At 45.9% G+C, this 20,056-nt stretch overlaps 1 protein-coding gene across 1 annotated transcript; it reads right to left on the bottom strand.

The window, feature by feature from the left end:
- Positions 1–1,001: 1,001 nt before the first annotated feature.
- On the bottom strand, positions 1,002–4,609 carry LOC123138167 (ankyrin repeat-containing protein At2g01680). The gene is made up of 3 exons (XM_044558080.1): positions 4,076–4,609; positions 3,188–3,597; positions 1,002–2,157 (listed from the first exon to the last, which is right to left on the bottom strand). Exons 1-3 carry the CDS (start codon positions 4,359–4,361, stop codon positions 1,276–1,278), a joined length of 1,578 nt encoding a protein of 525 aa, XP_044414015.1. The 5' UTR covers positions 4,362–4,609; the 3' UTR covers positions 1,002–1,275.
- Between the last annotated feature and the right edge of the window lie 15,447 nt (positions 4,610–20,056).

Here is a 20,056-nt window from a genome sequence, read left to right as displayed (position 1 = left end):
ACCGAAGCTAAAAAAAGCACGTATCCCATCGTTTAAGCACTTGATGAACACCCATCCGGGATGCTCCGGCGTTGTAGACACGCGGCGCACGACCATCCTTGGGCAGTGGTCGCACTTGATGAGGGGCAATGGTGCGCCGACGAGCTTTTGGGCAAGCACCGAGCCCGGCCGGCCGCCATTCGCGTATCTGCCGGCGGGCCACCGACGGTGCAGATCCGAGCGGCTAGAGGACGAGCCACTGCCTGCATGTGGCTTTGCGGCCCTGCCAGGGCCTTCCGGCGAGGTGCCTGGCCAGTCCATGGCGCGGCCCGGCCTCCCACGGCCGGGCGAGCTCAAACCGACCGGATCCGTCCCGAATCCGGCCGGCGGGTGCGCAAACCAGGTGGCCGTGGTTGGGTAGCTCGGCGGTGACGAGGGGAAGGGGCTGGGCAAGCGCGCGTCAGTGTTGCACGGCCGCAATGGCAGCGGCGGCTGCGGCGGGCGACGAGGGGAAGAGTGGGGAAGAGTGGAGTGGGATGCGGCCGGAGGGAGGGAGGGGGCGGATAGAAAAAGGCCCGTCCTGTGCCACCGACGGGCGGGCCAGGGGAGGACACACGCAGACGGCCGGCGCGTTCGTATGGTGTCCGTTTCACCCCAAAAACGACGCAAACTTGGGCCGCGGATGGGTCGAAAGCGGACACAAAACGGACAAAAGTCCGTTTACTCCCGCGCGCTGGGCCGCCCGGTTTGTCCGTTTTACTCCAAACGGACGGGCCCGGAGAGGATAGGGTCGCGCGGTGGAGTTGGCCTGAGAGGAGGCAGAGGGGAGCCCTCGGAACTTGGGCACCCCAATGCGACTCATGGAGCCGCACGGGAGCAAGAGCAAAGCTCCAAAGGAATTCATTGCACTGCATTTTATAGGAAATTTGCATTCTTTCAAACAAAACAGCTTAAATCTCATGATTTTCAGAAGCATATTCTTTTTGTACAATAGCAGCAAGAATGAACTAGAGAACAGGTAATGAAGCACATCCCACCAGGATTTTATTCAGAGGCCAACACTTTCAGCACTTGCGTGGCAATCAGCAGATGTGCATAACACCGTCGCTGCACCGGTAGACCGCAGTGCAGCTCTTCATTCTCCAGTATTATACATTAGCAACAGTACAAACATTCCAGAGAAAGGTCTGCGTGTTCTACCTCAAAACAGACCTAAAACAGCCATGAAAAATATGTACAAGGCGATTGTTTCCTCCCAACTACCTGTTCTCAGTGTTACATGCCGCAGCAGCAGGACTACAAAGCATAGATCTTCTTCTCATGGTCTTCCACGGCCTCCAGGTCCGACAACCCTTCGCGGACAGACCAGGAGAAGGACTTGCTGCCACTCCCCCTCCTGATACGCCGCTGCCTGTCTTCGCCAAAGTTGAACCGCGGACGCAGCAGCAGGTAGGCGAGGAACAGGAGGGTCCCGATCATGATCGGCCCTCCGACGGCCGATATGGTGAAGGCCATCCAGGCATGCTGCGGGCCGACCACAACGTAGGCCAGCGACACGAACGCCGCGCACGTGCTGAGGCACGCCGTCCACATCAGCTTGTTCACGATCTTGATGATCTGCTTCTGCGCGCCGGTCTCCCAGGCGACCAGCGTGATCTGCACCACGACCACCGCGAGCGAAATGAAAAGGGCGATGGCGTTCAGGAGGCAGAACACGCGGAAACCGGTGAGCTTGGATATGTAGGCCTGCCCGATCTCTCCCCCGGTTGTAGTGTCCTGGTAGTACTGGCCTGGCAAGTTGAAGATGGAAACGAACGCGATGGAGGCGATCAGGGTTGCTACCAGAGTAACCGAGTTGATGGTGTTCTGAACCGCTTCTCTGTGCAGCTTCCGCAGCTCTTTGGCGATCCCCGTCACTCTTTTGTTGGTCTTCATATTCTCACTGAGCTGTGCTTGCACATTGTGCTTGATATCACTCACAGTTCTCCTTAGCTCTGATGCTTCGTCAACTTTACCAACATTTACGGCATTCTTTGCACCAGCCTCTGACAGCCACTCGATGATTTCCATTTTAGACTCAGCATAGGGAACTTTCTCAGCCAAGTCCATAGCTGTTTCGTTTTGACTATTGATAGCGTTGACTTCAAGTGACTCATAGGCGAGCAGAAGTTGAACCATCTGGAGACCCCAAAAAAATGGCAGAGAAAATATAATGTTGTTAGGTTAACAAAGCATGCTAGGAGATCAAGCACCGAGAAAAACTACCAGTTCACGTGGAAACAGTCAATCTCGCATGAAGGGAAAAACAGGCGTATCTTTTGTTTCAAAATCACATAAGCGTTCAGACAAATCTCACAGCTTTAGTGGATCAACTGTCCCTACCTCTTTCTTTTGGTCCTTTTTTATTCAGGGGGACAGTAGAAAACTAGGAAGCACTTAGACAAACTACATCAAACTTGTAACTGCACTCGGTAGCTTTCAATTTCACACACGATACCACCGGATAAAATGTAGAAGAGTAATGCTATGTGTGTCTCGATCTTAGCTTTATGGTTATTTGGTCTTTCCAGCTGATGTACAAAGGTACTACTTACATGTACTGAAAAATAGAGAATAGTGGCAGAAAGTCAACAAGAAGACGAATACTGTTTTTATAGTGTTCCATCCTTCATATGTGATGGGCACACATTTTTGCTACACTTTGTAATTCACTATATACTCCATCTACCAAGCACCAGCAAGGTCCCTTGCCCGAAATATATACGTGTTATTTTGGAAAAGTATGGAGTTACTGAAATTACCAATCCTGTCTAATTGAGCACAATGTAGCCAATGCCCAAATGGCTGTGTCATTGTCTCGTATATAATCTTGGTTAAGTCTGGTCTAATAAATTCAAACTGGTATGACATCAACTAATAGCAGTCTCAGGCTAAATATAACTGCAGAAATTTTACAGCTCTATCTAGAAGAATTTAGTAATTGCAATTGTGAGTATATCTTACAGCTTTCCATTAGTTAAACTAGATTCTATGACGATGCAGTAGCCCAAGGTGGGCAGTTTGTTGAAAAGAGTGAATAAAAATATAACAGAAATATTTAGGTATATATATTCCAATCTAAGCAAGGTAGGGTTGACCAAAACGATCAAGCAAATGGGAGAAGATACATGTAATGTACTCATCATGTAATTTTAGAAAAGACGTATACCTGGGGCCTCCATTTTCGTGTAGCTATATGTAAAGCTGTGTTTGCCTTCTTGTCACGCACATTGAGGATGGAAGCATCAGCCATCAGCAATTCTTCCACCACATCTGTGTTTTTACCCTTCACAGCCATGTGAAGAGCAGTTTGTCCCTTCCTATCTTTGATTGCAACAATCCCCGGGTCCCTCTCAATGAGTGCTTTGACAATGCGATGGTACCCTATTCTTGCGGCATTATGTAGTGATGTCTTCCCATTTTTTCGCACAATCTTTATGCAGCTATCGTCAGTGTCCAATATAGCATTCACCACATCCAAGTGGTCTTTTACGGCAGCAGAGTACAGTGGACAAGTGTTGGACGAGTCACACACTGAGCAAAGCTCAGGCCACCGCCCCAGAAACTCCTTCACGACCTCTGTTTGGAAAGCAATTTATCAGCCTACTTGCCATGAGAAAAAATAGCATTCCTCATTGAACAATAGCTGCTGCATCAGCAGAACCTTGAAGAAAAGGTAGGTAGCTCATGCTAGAAGTAGAAAATCTAAGGATTCTTAACCACATCAAATTACATATCGGCATCTGATTTCCTTTTGATAAACACCAAAAGCCACCATTATTATCACCGGTACAACCACAACCCTAGATAATTCACATACCCTACCATACACATCCAGTGCCATAGCGCAATCGATCGAACTGCGAAGCCCAGAAAACCAAACAGCTCAAAAAGTTATCCTGGATTCAGCCTATTCTGGCCGAGGTCAAAGGCAGCAGCCCTGGGCCGAGTAGCAACACACTGGGCTTAAACATCAAATAGTTCCAAAAGCACACTGGACCTAGCTCGTTCCAAAAACCCAGCGGAAAGTACTAATCGAGCGAAAAGAGGAGCTCACCAGTGTGCCCTTGCTTGGCGGCGACGTGGAAGGCGTCGAGGTCGAGGCGGGAGCGGAGCTTGGCGGCCTCGAGGTCGTAGAGCGGGAGGAGGAGGCGCACGACCTCAAGCGCGCCGGCCTCCGCCGCGACGTAGAGCGCGGACTCCCCGGCGTCCGTCTGCGCGGCGGCGAGCGCCGCGGTGGAGCCGGACGCCTCGGGGCCCGCCAGGAGGCGGCGCACGGCGTCGGCGTCCGCGGATCGGACGGCCGCGAAGAGCGCCTGGTGGGAGAGCGGCGGGAGATCCATCGGCGGGCGGGCGGGCGGCCGTGGGCGACCAACCGGAGAACCGACGTGGCGCGGATTCCGCGGCGTGGGTCGGCGCGGGGGAGGGGAGTGGGAGGGACGCCCGCCGTCGCTGTCGCCGCACTGCACTGATTGGTGCGGGTGGACTCGGCAGTTGGCTCTTGGTTATCGGAAAGTAAAATCCTTCTGCTCAGAAAAAAAAATTGAAAGTAAAATGCTGCCCGCCTTTCTTTCGAATCTTCCTTTTCTCTCTCTGGGAGTGGGAGAAAGGCGAAGGGCAAAAGCAGCGACGCGCATCGCATGTGTTTGCCGCGTTGGGTGGTTGGCTTTCCTGCCTGATTTCCTTCACTGTTCCTTCGTCATCGATATATTCCGGGGAACAAACGTCCGCTTCGCGTTACCTTCGTTTTGGTATTTTTGCAGCTACTACATCATTTCAAACATAACAAGTTCATTTGAAGCAAACATAATTAAATATAGCTTAAACCCATATGCTAAAAAGTGCAGCTGCACTTTGTGGTCGATCCAGGTCGCGGGTGTTAGATGAGAAGTTGCATAGCGGGTAATGACAAGTTTCATAGGGGGGCATATCAGATAATTGCCCACAAACTTATGCAAATTCTTAATTTTCATAAGAAAGATCCTTTGGGTCTCCACAAGATCCGAAAGAAGATGGGAGCGGCGATCCGCTCGCTAGTTGATCGGAGGGAAGAAAGGAAATTGAAGATGGCAGAAGGAAAGGGATCAGAGGGGCTACGATCAGATGAGATCCTCGGTCGAGTCAGATCAGGAATGGATCGGATGCGTAAATCGATTTAGAACAATAGTTTCCTTGAATGGAGGATTGGATTGGATCACACAGTCAAAGTCAGATCCGGTACGTAAATGCCCAATCCACCTGTTAGCACTGGATTGACAATCCCTATCACACATCAGTATTCTGGAAACCGGATGGTATGCTCGGAATCAGCCGTAGGCAAGGCTGAAAATAAACCGAGTAAGGAAACAGTAGATACAGTATCAATCTGTCAACATGACAGCAGAGATTTACTGAATAAGGGCTGCACTAATCAAGAGGAGGATTGGCGGGCCATATCGATTATTGCAATTACTAGGAATACAATGGACGGGGTGTATGTGAGGAATCTCAAGAAAGCAGAGGAAGGACAAATATCAAGCCAGAATTGGGAACACAGATTCTGAGGTCGTCCTGTAAAGGCGTGACTGAAGATATGTCGACAGGATATATGCAGAATCCACAATTCAGGGTAGGCAAGAAACGCGAGAAGGAATGTTTGTTCTGCATTGGGAGGGCTGGCGTGAGAAGAGGGAAGGCAACCATGCAATGATTCGATGGGATCGTATCAATTCTTCCCAAACAGGGGATCCATCCGACATCAAGAAATCAAACAAAGAAATGTTTAGGGCGCCAGTCAGGCATGGTGGGGGTAATATAAATATTGGCAGGAATACTTGGCCCCTCACACCGCATTCCCACAACCATCTGTCTCCACCTTTCAGCCAAATCATGGAGGGCAACATTGATCGCAAGTTGAAGAAGGTGGCTAATACCTCTCCAACGTATCTATAATTTTTGATGTATTCATGCCATATTTATAATATTTTTACATGCTTTTGGTATGATTTGGTTAGAACTAACCCGGACTGACGCTGTTTTCAGCAGAACTACCGTGGTGTTGTTTTTGTGCAGAAATAAAAGTTCTCGGAATGCGCTGAAAATCAACGGAGATTTTTTTTGAAAAATATAAAAAATACTGGAACAAAAAGTTATCGGAAAGGAGTCCCGTGGGGCCCATGAGGGTGAAGGGCGCCCCCTAGGGCGCGCTCCTGTGCCTCATGGACACCCCGTGGGTCCTCCTGACTTGTTCTCGACGCCAAACCCTCCTATAAATACCCAAACCTCCAGAAAGAAACCTAGATCGGGAGTTCCGCCGCCGCAAGCCTTTGTAGCCACCAAAAACCTCTCGGGAGCCCGTTTCGGCACCCTGTCGGAGGAGGAATTCATCACCGATGGCCATCTTCATCATCCCGGTGCTCTCCATGACGAAGAGGGAGTAGTTCACCCTCGGGACTGAGGGTATGTACCAGTAGCTATGTGTTTGATCTCCCTCTCTCGTGTTCTTGATTTGGCACGATCTTGATGTACCGCAAGTTTGCTATTATAGTTGGATCTTATGATGTTTCTCCCCCTCTACTCTCTTGTAATGAATTGAGTTTTCCTTTGAAGTTATCTTATCGGATTGAGTCTTTAAGGATTTGAGAACACTTGTTGTATGTCTTGCATGTGCTTATTGAAAGCACAAGTGCTCCCTGGGTGATTTTGGTAATTAATGTCAACATATCTCTTGTTGGACTAATACTTTTACCTAGTATGTTTCAGATGAGTTCAACAATGGAGTGGCATGGACTAGAGGATGTGGAACCCCTTCAAGATGCTAAGGACAAAGGATTGGCTCAAGCTCAAAGCACAAGACTCTACATTTTACTTTTAGTGATCCAAGATCACATTGAGTCCATAGAAAAGCCAATACTATTAAGAGGGGATGAGGTGTTGCTTAATGGCTTGCTTGCTCAAAGTGCTTAGTGATATGCTCCAAAGCTCTCAACCACTTCCTCACATCCACATATATCCCAAACCAAAAGTCAAACTCGGCCTTACCGAATCTTTCTATCCAGCGCCACCGAGTTCAGATGACATAGCCACTGCCAGAAACCCTAGTCTTTTCGGTCTCACCGATAGGGATCTCGGTCTCACCGAGATGGGATTGTAATCTCTCTGTGTGTGTCCATTACCAAAACCGGTCTCACCGAGTTTGTGTAATTGGTCCTACCGACACTGCAATGCAAACTCTATGTTTCCCTTTCGTACCATTTCGGTCCAACTGAGATGAGCGAATCGGTCCCACTGAGTTTGCCTGACCAACTCTCTGTGTGTCTATTACCAAAATCGGTCTCACCGAGTTTGTGCAATCGGTCTCACCGAGTTTGTGTAATAGGTCTCATCGAGATTACGTTATGCCCTAACCCTAACCATATCGGTCCCACCGAGTTGACATGTCAGTCCCACCGAAAATCCTAACGGTCACATTATTTACTAAATCGGTCCGATCGAGTTTCAGGATTCGGTCCCACCGAGTTTGGTAAGTTGTGTGTAACGGTTAGATTTTGTGTGGAGGCTATATATACCCCTCCATCCACTCTTCATTTATGGAGAGAGCCATCAGAACATTCCTACACTTCCAACATACATTTTCTGAGAGAGAACCACCTACACTTGTGTTGAGGTCAAGATATTTCATTCCTACCACATAAATCTTGATCTCTAGCCTTCCCCAAGTTGCTTTCCACTCAAATCTTCTTTCCACCAAATCAAAATCCCGTGAGAGAAAGTTGAGTGTTGGGGAGACTATCATTTGAAGCACAAGATCAAGGAGTTCATCATCAACACACCATTTGTTGCTTCTTGGAGAGTGGTGTCTCCTAGATTGGCTAGGTATCACTTGGGAGCCTCCGACAAGATTGTGGAGTTGAACCAAGGAGTTTGTAAGGGCAAGGAGATTGCCTATTTTGTGAAGATCTACCCTAGTGAGGCAAGTCCTTCGTGGGCGACGGCCATGATGGGATAGACAAGGTTACTTCTTCGTGGACCCTTCGTGGGTGGAGCCCTCCGTGGACTCGCGCAACCGTTACCCTTCGTGGGTTGAAGTCTCCATCAACGTGGATGTACGATAGCACCACCTATCGGAACCACGGCTCAAAAATCTCTATGTCTCCAAATTGCGTTTGCACACTCCAATCCCATCCCTTTATATTCTTGCAATTTGCATGCTTTACTTTCCGCTGCTCATATACTCTTTGCATGCTTGCTTGATATGTATTGTGAATGTTAAACTTGTGCCAAAACTCCACTCCAACTTAAGGAAATAAAAAATGGCAACTTTTCTTGCTTAGAGTTTATTCACCCCCCTATAGACACCTCTTCTCGATCCTTTCAATTGGTATCAGAGCTTTGGTCTCCATTGCTTTGGTTTAAACACCATTGGAGGAAGATGGATGAGTCTACTTTGGGGAGTCTTGGACATAGAGTGCCTATACTTGATGGAGAGTATTTTCATGAGTGGAAAAATGAGATGCTTGTGATTTTCAATGAATATCATTTGAACAAGTACATTACTAGCCCTTGTGCACCTCATGTTGATCCTATGCATCCTACTCTTGATGAGTCAATTGACATGATTCGCAATCTTAGAACTGTTAATCTTATCACTAGAGGTTTGCCTAGAAACTTGATTGGATGTTTGCCTACTCTTGAGTGTGCCTACACTATATGGAAATTTCTTAAGGAACGTTTTTCAAATTATTCCTTGAAAAATCTAGATGAAATTCTTCATAAGTCTATTGCCTTGAGTAAGATGAATTCCAATGATCCTATTTTTTGGTGATTGCCTATTTGAGCTTACAAATCTTATGAGTGCCAAAGAAGATGTTGGAATTATTAGTGGTATTATTTCCGAAGCTATTAAAATTCATAAAGAAGATCATTGTCAAACTCATTCTAACGAATCACCCTCTCTAGGAATTGATCCATCACATGACGATGTTGAACATGGATACTACGATGAGGATGATGATAGTGACTTTGATCTTGATGATGCAATGAGACACTTTGGTCTTATGACAAATCTTCGGGGATACATGGTAGGAGGAAAGGAATGGGTTCTTGATAGTGGATGTACCGATCACATGACCGGAGGTAAAGATATGTTTCATGAGCTTGCTGAAAACAACGGCCCTCGAAAGTATGTCACTTTTGGTGATAACTCAAAGGGTAAGGTGGTTGGCCTCGGTAAGGTGGCCATCTCACATGATAGCTCCATACAAAATGTCATGCTCGTTGAATCTCTTGGGTACAATTTACTTTCAGTATCTAGACTTGCTGATTTCGGTTTCAGTGTCCTATTTACTGAAGTAGATTGCCAAGTGTTTCGTAGAGATAATCATAAAATGGTCTTTACCAGTATACGTAGAGGTGATCTTTACATTGTTGATTTCACTAAAAAGGCTCAACCTAAAACTTGCTTAATTGCTAAATCCTCTAAAGGTTGGTTGTGGCATAGACGGTTAGGTCATGTGGGCATGCGAAACCTTGACAAGCTCATAAAAGGAAATCATATCCTTGGCGTTAACGATGTCATATTTGATAAGGATAGACTTTGCAGCGCTTGTCAAGCAGGTAAACAGGTTGGAGGAAGGCATCCCGTGAAGAATATCATGACCACAAGGAGGCCGCTCGAGCTACTTCACATGGATCTTTTCGGTCCCAACGCTTACAAAAGTCTCGGTGGAAATTCTTTTGGTCTAGTCATAGTCGATGATTTTTCAAGATTTACGTGGGTGTTCTTTCTTGATGATAAATCGCAGATCCAGAAGATCTTCAAAAACTTCGCTAGGAAGGCCCAAAATCAATTTGAAGTGAAGATCAAGAAGGTTCACAGCGACAACGGAACAGAGATTGTGTAACCGGTCTCACCGAGATTACGTTATGCTCTAACCCTAACCATATCGGTCCCACCGAGTTGACATGTCAGTCCCACCGGAAATCCTAATGGTCACATTATTTACTAAATCGGTCCGACCGAGTTTCAGGATTCGGTCCCACCGAGTTTGGTAAGTTGTGTGTAACGGTTAGATTTTGTGTGGAGGCTATATATACCCCTCCACCCACTCTTCATTCGTGGAGAGAGCCATCAGAGCATGCTTACACTTCCAACATACATTTTTTGAGAGAGAACCACCTACACTTGTGTTGAGGTCAAGATATTCCATTCCTACCACATAAATCTTGATCTCTAGCCTTCCCCAAGTTGCTTTCCACTCAAATCTTCTTTCCACCAAATCAAAATCCTGTGAGAGAGAGTTGAGTGTTGGGGAGACTATCATTTGAAGCACAAGAGCAATGAGTTCATCATCAACACACCATTTGTTACTCCTTGGAGAGTGGTGTCTCCTAGATTGGCTAGGTGTCACTTGGGAGGCTCCAACAAGATTGTGGAGTTGAACCAAGGAGTTTGTAAGGGCAAGGAGATCGCCTACTTCGTGAAGATCTACCCTAGTGAGGCAAGTCCTTCGTGGGCGACGACCATGGTGGGATAGACAAGGTTGCTTCTTCGTGGACCCTTCGTGGGTGGAGCCCTCCGTGGACTCGCGCAACCGTTACCCTTTGTGGGTTGAAGTTTCCATCAATGTGGATGTACGATAGCACCACCTATCGGAACCACGACTCAAAAATCTCCGTGTCTCCAAATTGCGTTTGCACACTCCAATCCCATCCCTTTACATTCTTGTAATTTGCATGCTTTACTTTCCGCTGCTCATATACTCTTTGCATGCTTGCTTGCTATGTATTGTGAATGTTAAACTTGTGCCAAAACTCCACTCCAACTTAAAGAAATTAAAAATTGCAACTTTTCTTGCTTAGAGTCTATTCACCCCCCTCTAGACACCTCTTCTCGATCCTTTCACTTATCTGTTGTGACAATGGGTTGTTATGTGATTCACTTGATGTATGTTTTGGTGATCAACTTGCGGGTTCAGTGACCTTGTGAACTTATGCATAGGGGTTGGCACACGTTTTCGTCTTGATTCTCTGGTAGAAACTTTGGGGCACTCTTTGAAGTTCTTTGTGTTTGTTTGAATAGATGAATCTGAGATTGTGTGATGCATATCGTATAATCATACCCGCGGATACTTGAGGTGACATTGGAGTATCTAGGTGACATTAGGGTTTTGGTTGATATGTGTCTTAAGGTGTTATTTTACTACGAACTCTAGGGTTGTTTGTGACACTTATAGGAATAGCCCAATGGATTGTTTGGAAAGAATAACTTTGAGGTGGTTTCGTACCCTACAATAATCTTTTCATTTGTTCTTTGCTATTAGTGACTTTGGAATGACTCTTTGTTGCATGTTGAGGGATTTTTATATGATCCGATTATGTTATTATTGTCGAGAGAACTTGCACTAGTGAAAGTATGAACCTTAGGCCTTGTTTCCTAGCATTGCAATACCGTTTTCGCTCACTTTTACCACTTGTTACCTTGCTGTTTTTATATTTTCATATTACAAAAATCTATATCTTCCATCCATATTGCACTTGTATCACCATCTCTTCGCTGAACTAGTGCACCTATATAATTTACCATTGTATTGGGTGTGTTGGGGACACAAGAAACTCTTTGTTATTTGGTTGGAGGGTTGTTTGAGAGAGACCATCTTCATCCTACGCCTCCCATGGATTGATAAACCTTAGGTCATCCACTTGAGGGAAATTTGCTACTTTCCTACAAACCTCTGCACTTGGAGGCCCAACAACGTCTACAAGAAGAAGGTTGTGTAGTAGACATCAAGCTCTTTTCTGGCGCCGTTGCCGGGAAGGCGAGGTAAGCGACACTAACACCCCGTAAACTAAGCTCTTTTCTGGCGCCGTTGCCGGGGAGGTTAGTGCTTGAAGGCATATATTTAGATCTTGCAATCAAATCTTTTTGTTTCTTGTTTTATCACTAGTTTAGTATATAAAATAAAACTACAAAAAATGGAATTAAGGGTGCCTCATATGCTTCATCTTTTTAATGTCTTTCGTGAAAATAAGGATTCTGATAATTGTGCTTAATTGCTGCACTAAAATTTTGAATGATGATCATGATTGCAATGTTGTTAGTATGAATTCCTTGAATATCCATGATGCTAATGATATGCAAAGCCACAAGCTTGGGGATGCTATGTTTTATGAAGATGATATTTTTAGTCCCCCAAGTTTTGATGAGCAAATTTTTTATGATGAAAGCATGCCTCCTATTTATGATGATTATATGGATGAAAGTGGGTTTGGAACAGTGTCAACTTTACGAAGTAAATATCCCACTATTTTGGAGGGTGTTGAATCTTATTGTGATAATTATGAAAGTGGATTTGGAGAGGTCATGACTTTATTTAGTGACGAATCCACTATTTCGGAATAGGTTCCAATTGATTATGAGAACAAAGTTCCTATATATGATGATTATTGTGATGACATGTATGCTATAAAGAATAATGATAACCATGGAACTTGTCATCATGATTTTAATTTTCAATTGGATTATGCCTCACATGATAGATATTTTGTTGAGTTTGCTCCCACTATTATTCATGAGAAGAAATTTGCTTATGTGGAGAGTAATAAAATTTCTATGCTTGTGCATCATGAAAAGAGTGCTTTATGTGATAGTTATATTGTTGAATTTATCCATGATGCTACTGAAAATTATTATGAGGGAGGAATATATGCTTGTAGGAATTGCAATAATATCAAGTTTCCTCTCCATGTGTTGAAAATCTTGAAGCTATGCTTGTTTTGCCTTCCTATGCTAATTGATTATTGTTCCCATAAGTTGTTTGCTCACAAAATACCTAAGAATAGGAAGTGGGTTAGACTTAAATGTGCTAGTCATATTCTTCATGATGCTCTCTTTGTGTTTTAATTCTTATCTTTTATGTGAGCATCATTGTGATCATCAAGCCTAGCTTAAAAAGGCATTAAAGAAAAGCGCTTGTTGAGAGACAACCCAATATTTACCCCTACTGTTTTCGTGTGTTCACATGATTAATCTACTGTAGTAATAATGTTTTATAGCTTTTTTCAATAAAGTGCCAAGTAAGACCTTTGGGAAGACTTGTGTGAAAGTTAATGTGATCTTGCTGTAAAAAACAGAAACTTTGCGCTCACGAGATTAGCTGTCATTTTTTTTACAGAAGAGTGATTTTAAGTTGATTCTTTTTGCAGAAGATTAATAGACAAATTTCTCACGTCCAACAACTTATTTAAGAATTTTTGAAGTTACATAAGTATTCGAGAGTTACAGATTACTACAGACTGTTCTGTTTTTTATAGATTCTGTTTTTAATGTGTTGTGTGCTTATTTTGATGAATCTATGATTAGTATCGGAGGGTATGAACCATGGAGAAGTTGAAATAGAGTAGATATTACACCAATATAAATAAAGAATGAGTTCACAACAGTATCAAAAGTGGTGATTTATTTTCTTATACTAACGGAGCTTACGAGTTTTCTGTTGAGTTTTGTGTTGTGAAGTTTTCAAGTTTTGGGTAAAGATTTGATGGACTATGGAATAAGGAGTGGCAAGAGCCTAATATTAGGGATGACTAAGGCACCCCAAGGTAATATTCAAGGACAACCAAGAGCCTAAGCTTGGGGATGCCCCGGAAGGCATCCCCTCTTTCGTCTTCGTTCATTGGTAATTTTACTTGGAGCTATATTTTTATTCATCACATGATATGTGTTTTTCTTGGAGCGTCATTTTGTTTTATTTTGTTTTGCTTGTTGTTTGAATAATATCCCAAGATCTGAAATTCTTAAATGTTATAGAGTCTTCACATAGTTGCACAATTGTTCGACTGCTCATTGATCTTCACTTATATCTTTCGGAGTAGTTTGTCTTTTGCTCTAGTGCTTCACTTATATCTTTTTAGAGCACAGCGGTAGTTTTATTTTTGAAGAAATTGATGAACTCTCATGCTTCACTTATATTATTTTGTGAGTCTTTTAGAACAGCATGGTAAATTGCTTTGGTTATGAATTTAGTCCTAATATTATGGGCATCCAAGAGGGATATAACACTACTGGAATCCACTTCTTTGCCGTCCGCCATGGTAGACGGCAAAGGCATGGATCATGGACGGCAAACTCCTTTGCCGTCTGCCAGCAGATGGCAAACCGCCCATCTGAACACGAGCTAGCAAAGGCCTTCTTTGCCGTCCGCTTCCTGGAAACGGACGGCAAAGGATTGTGCCGTCCGCCGTTGGTGGCCAGCAGACGGCAACGATTGTGAACGACAGTGAGGTGGGGTGAGAGTCGTTAGGGGTTAACGGTGTGCTTTGCCGTCAGCTAGCACACGACTAAGAGGCTAAGGTCTTTGTCGTCCGCTGGCAGACGGCAAAGTGCTCAAACATGCCAGTCCCAGGAATCACAGGTAGCTGCCACGTGGCATGTTTGCCGTCAGCTAGCCGACGGCAAAAAACTTTGCCGTCAGCTAGCTCATGGCAAAGAGCCTGTACAGCCCTGTTTTTAATTTAATTCATTCAATTTGACAGCAATTCACAGATATACACAGATATACATATATACACAATAAGCATATCCAACACACAAGTTTCATCATATATACATACATAACCAACACATATATAGTTCCATGCATCCTTACATATTACAAAAGTTTCACATTATTCATCCAACACTGTTATCCATCCATCCATATATAACAAGTTCCAGCCATGCAAGTTCATTGATACAAAATAAAAGCAGGAATGGAAAAGAAGCACTCCATCCATGCAAGCTTCCATGAATTAAATCAAATCTGCAAAATGATAAACAAGATGTTAGAAGAAGAAGAAGAAAATGAAGAAGAAGAAGAAGAAGAAGAAGAAGAAGAAGAAGAAGAAGAAGAAGAAGAAGAAGTCCGGAATTTCCTGGCTGACTCTCTAGGCTGTTGTGTTATGTGACTTAGGTCATCAGCATCCGGTGGTCGCACATAAGTGCCCTGAAAGTTGTCAAGGAATGCGTCTGCCAGGTTCTCCCAACTCCCGATGGAGTTTGCCGGCAAGCTATTCAGCCAATGCCGAGCTGGTACCTTGAGTTTTAGTGGGAGGTACTTGATGGCGTGTAGATTGTCTCCATGGGCCTTATGAATATGGAAGAAGAAATCTTCTATCCATACCGCGGGGTCAGTAGTACCATCGTATGATTCAATGTTTATGGGTTTAAACCCTTCTGGGAAGTCATGATCCATTACTTCGTCATTGAAGCATAGGGGGTGTGCGGTGCTTCTATGCCGGGCTACATCACGACGCAGTTCGAATGAGTCTGGTCTGTTGTATTCGGCCCGGCCGGATTTTTGTTTAGTGTATCCGGCATGACGGTTATCGTCACATCTTGTGGCATGCCCTCGTGATCCATAGATCGATCTTGACTGTCCTTCTTTGTCTTTCAATATGTTTCGCAGGTCCATCGTGTAGCCCCGGGCCTTAGTATTATCATTTGATTGGCGGTGGGGTGCGGTCTGGACTTCGGGCTGGTACGCCACTTTGTCGTGGCCACGGGGTGGCCGGTCAGCCGCTTCATGCGCTGGTAGCATGGGCTTTAAAGCCTCCTCTTCGAGTTGAGGTAGCAACATGTGCTTTGGGTAGCTTTTGCTAGGGCGCTCGAGTACGTATTCCTCAGTAGCCAGGACCTCGATCCATCTGTCAGTTAGCAGGTCTTGATCAGCTTGAAGCTGTTGCTGCTTTTTCTTCAAGCTTTTTGCAGTGGCTATAAGCTGGCGTTTGAAGCACTCCTGCTCGACGAGATCCTCAGGCATGATGAATTCTTCCTTGCCAAGGCTCACTTCGTCTTCGGAGAGAGGCATGTAATTATTGTCCTCTGATTCTCCATCTGTCGCCTGTTCCTTAGGGCTAGCTTGCCCATCCTCTTCCTCGTCCTGCTCGAAGCCTGGCTGGGCAGGATTGTCTTCATCTTCTGCACCAGACGGATTGTTATCTCTTGTGCTGGTATCACTATTTTTTCTATGGCGGGGCTTGGAGCGGTGCCGACGCTGGTGTCTAGATTGCTTCTCCAAGGGGTTATCTTCCATTGCCTTATCGCCATTGCTTTCTTTGGGGGTGTCCACCATATAAATATCATATGATGAGGTGGCTATCCAGCACCCTATAGGCGGTGGTTCCTATTCTTCTCCTGCATCATCGTCCATACCGTCGATGCCTTCGGAGTCTAAATCAAGCGCGTCAGTTAAGTCATCGACAGTGGCTATAAAGTGGGTGGTGGGTGGGGTACGAATTTCTTTGTCGTCCGCTCCCCACTCGAGCCGGACATAGTTCGGCCAAGAATCTCCCGACAAGGAAAGAGACCTTAATGAGTTTAGCACATCGCCCAAGGGCGAGTGCTGAAAAATATCCGTGGCAGTGAACTCCTTGATCGGTGCCCAATCAGATTCGATAGGCCCGGACGTACGCGGTTCGAATCTTGTAACCGGGACGAGTCCGAGGGTCCGATGACACCACTCTCACAGGAGGTGGAGTCAGCATTCGGCTCCAACGCCAATGAGTGCGCGGCCTCCATGGCGGGGTCCATCCACTCGTCTTCGGAAGGCACGATCTGCTCCAGATTGATTCCCGGCACCGCTGCAGGTGCGATCTCCCGAACACTGTCTGATGGCAGATCTAAGTCATGCTCATCGCGACTGTTCAGCTCACCTGACATGGGCTCGGATCCGTCAAAGATCAAGTATCCATGGATATCGGCAGTATAGTTCAAGCTTCCAAACCTGACCTGATGGCCAGGGGCGTAGCTATCGATCTGCTCCAAGTGGCCAAGCGAGTTGGCCCGCAGTGCGAAGCCGCCAAATACAAAGATCTGTCCGGGAAGGAAAACCTCCCCATGGACTGCATCGTTGAAGATGACTGAAGGACCCATCGAGCCTTATTGCGACGACACAGTGGAACTCTCAATCAAAGCACCAATGTCGGTGTCAAAACCGACGGATCTCGGGTAGGGGGTCCCGTACTGTGCTTCCAAGGCTAATGGTAACAGGAGGCAAGGGACACGATGTTTTACCCAGGTTCGGGCCCTCTCGATGGAGGTAATACCCTACTTCCTACTTGATTGATCTTGATGATATGAGTATTACAAGAGTTGATCTACCACGAGATCGTAGAGGCTAAACCCTAGAAGCTAGCCTATGATTATGATTGTTGTTCTTGTCCTACGGACTAAACCCTCTGGTTTATATAAGCACTGGAGGGGGCTAGGGTTACACAGAGTCAGTTATAGAGAAGGAGATCTACATATCCGAATCGCTAAGCTTGCCTTCCACGCAAAGGAGAGTCCCATCTGGACACGGGACGAAGTCTTCAATCTTGTATCTTCATAGTCCAACAGTCCGGCCAAAGTATATAGTCCGACTGTCCGAATACCCCCTAATCCAGGACTCCCTCAACGGCGGCGCTGCGAGCTTCCCCCTTCAAGATGAGCAAAAGCAAGGGGGCTATGTGGCTCCTGATGCTTGTAGCGCCCTATGCTTCTTGCACTTTGGATCATAGGTGTACGCAGAAGCATGGACGGCACCGGCGAAGCTGGCATGGGAGAAAGCCGGGAAGAACAAAGACGGTACTAAGAGCATCCAGGCTCAAGAGATGACAAGGTACCGCAAAGTCCCTGAAGAGATCCTGCAGGACCCCATTGTTCAAGCGGCAATCGCCGCTGTGAGTGCAATCAAGGTGAGCGACGAACCAGGGTAGCAGGAAGCGAACAAGATGCAAGTTGACCACGCGAGTACAAAGGCGGCCACGGCCTCTGCATTGGCACAAGCCAAGGCCCCTACATCAACCATGGCCCTGGCTGGTGCGGATACCACATCGACGCCTCCGAAGGGAGAAAAGTCCATGTCAGGGGTGGGGGTCAACTCCGACACTACCCCTCCCATGCACGCCATCATGGAGGCTGTGACACCTCCCTACCCGCCAGGTTTCAGCCTAGAGGCCCTCTTCCAAACCAGTCTTGTTGCCGCTGCGACTACAACACTAGCGGTAACGGAGGGGGAGTGGGGATGGGTCCGGCCCAAGGAGGCGGTGGTGCTGAAGGAGAAGACACTGAACAAGGTGTCGCCATCGAGCAGCAGGGCAACCTTACCTAGGTGATCGAGGCGCTGGAGGGCAAGTTAAATGGCAAGAAGAAGCTCAATGGCTGAACCAATGCATATGGAACCAGGGAATCTGATTCAGTCCTAGGAAAAAGGACTGATTGTAACACGGGAGCACATAATGCAGACCTGGACAGTGAGAGGGATGAGGACAGGGACATGTATAAGAGAAGGAAAGGAACTGAGGGGAAAGAGGATGAGAGTGGCATAGGAGTGTTAGGTGGTAGGGAAGCAACCGGCCAAGGGGTTGCTGGGGAACTGACGGGTGCTGAGGAGGGCACCCGTCGGGAGGGATGACAATCCTCTATTGGAACTGTCGGGGTTTGGGTCACCCCGAGACAGTTCAAGAACTTGTGCGCCTAGTGCGTACCCATCGCCCCTCTGTCGTGTTCTTATCAGAAATGCGGCAATGTGAAGAGAATAAGATGGAGGCTAGGCCTCAAACAATGTATTACCCATGATGGGGGTAGGGAAAGGTGCTGGCATCGCCCTGTTTTGGGATGAAAGCGTTGAAATAAAACTGCTCTCATATGGACCGAGGTATATTGATGTGCATGTTCGTAATGATCCCCATGTCCCGGTGTGGCGGGGTACTTTTGTGTATGGTGAATCAAAAGCCCATGAAAGGCATCACATGTGGAGTTTGTTGAAGAGAATAAAACAGAGATCAAATGAGCCATGGATGTTGATTGGCGACTTTAACGAAATGATGTGGCAAGGGGAACATTTCTCTGCTACTAAGAGATTAGAAAGAAATATGAGTAACTTCAGGGAAGTGTTAGCTTGGTGTGATGTACATGATTTGGGGTTTCAGGGACCTGCTTGGACCTTTGACAACAAACAAGCGAGACGAAAGAATGTTCGGGCACGGCTAGACAGAGGAGTAGCTTCCATGGAATGGAGTGAGCTCTTCCCTCAAGCCAGAGTACAACACATTGTTACCTCACGATCCGACCATTTCCCCTTTGTTCTATCTTATGAATGTGAGGGTACGCACAGTGCAAAAAATAAATCTTTCAGATATGAAATGATGTGGGAGAGGGTTCAGTCTTTGGGTCCTACTGTTACAGGTGCATGGAGGAGTGACGGGCCTGCTAGTACACTTTTAGATGTGGCAAGGAAGCTGAATAAGGTACAGAACTCCCTTTCTGTGTGGTGCAGGAAGGACTTTGGTTCAGTCTCCGGGAGTATAAAAAACAAAAAAGCTAAACTGAAGAATCTAATGGAGAAACCGTATAGTACTAAACTAGAGGGTCTGATAAAGAAGCTGTCGAATGAGTTGGATGAGCTCCTTGTCCGGGAAGAGCTGATGTGGCGGCAGCGGTCCCTAGCTACGTGGATCAGAGAAGGGGACCAAAACACTCGGTATTTCCACCGGAAAGCAACCTGTCGTCAGAGGAAAAATGTAATAAAAAAGCTGATGAACAATGTTGGGTTTGGATAGAAAAAAAAAGAAATTAACAGCATGGCTACTGAATTCTTCAGAGAATTATACACAAAAGAAAGGGATGTCACCCCGTGGGAGTTAACTGAGTTGTTTCCTCGTACAGTTGTGGATGATATGAATACAAGCCTAACAAAAGAGTATACCGAAAAGGAAATAAGCGATGCACTTTTTCAAATAGGCCCGTTGAAGGTACCAGGTCCGGATGGATTTCCGGCACATTTTTTCCAATGAAATTGGGGAACTTTGAATAAAGGATGTGGTGGTTGCGGTTCTGCGCTTTTTTGAGGATGGTGTTATGCCAGAGGGTATCAATGACACAGTGATTGTTCTTATACCAAAAGGAAAAAACCCACAAAGCCTAAGAGATTTTTCGGCCTATAAGTCTATGCAACGTAATATACAAGGCGATATCTAAATGTTTAGTGAAGCGGTTGCGGCCTTTCTTGGATGATTTGATATCCGAGACGCAAAGTGCGTT

Source organism: Triticum aestivum, chromosome 6B (genome assembly GCF_018294505.1).
Source record: "Triticum aestivum cultivar Chinese Spring chromosome 6B, IWGSC CS RefSeq v2.1, whole genome shotgun sequence".
Lineage (NCBI taxonomy): Eukaryota > Viridiplantae > Streptophyta > Magnoliopsida > Poales > Poaceae > Triticum > Triticum aestivum.
Note: the sequence above shows the minus strand (reverse complement) of the source record. Positions and strands in the feature narration are given on the sequence as shown.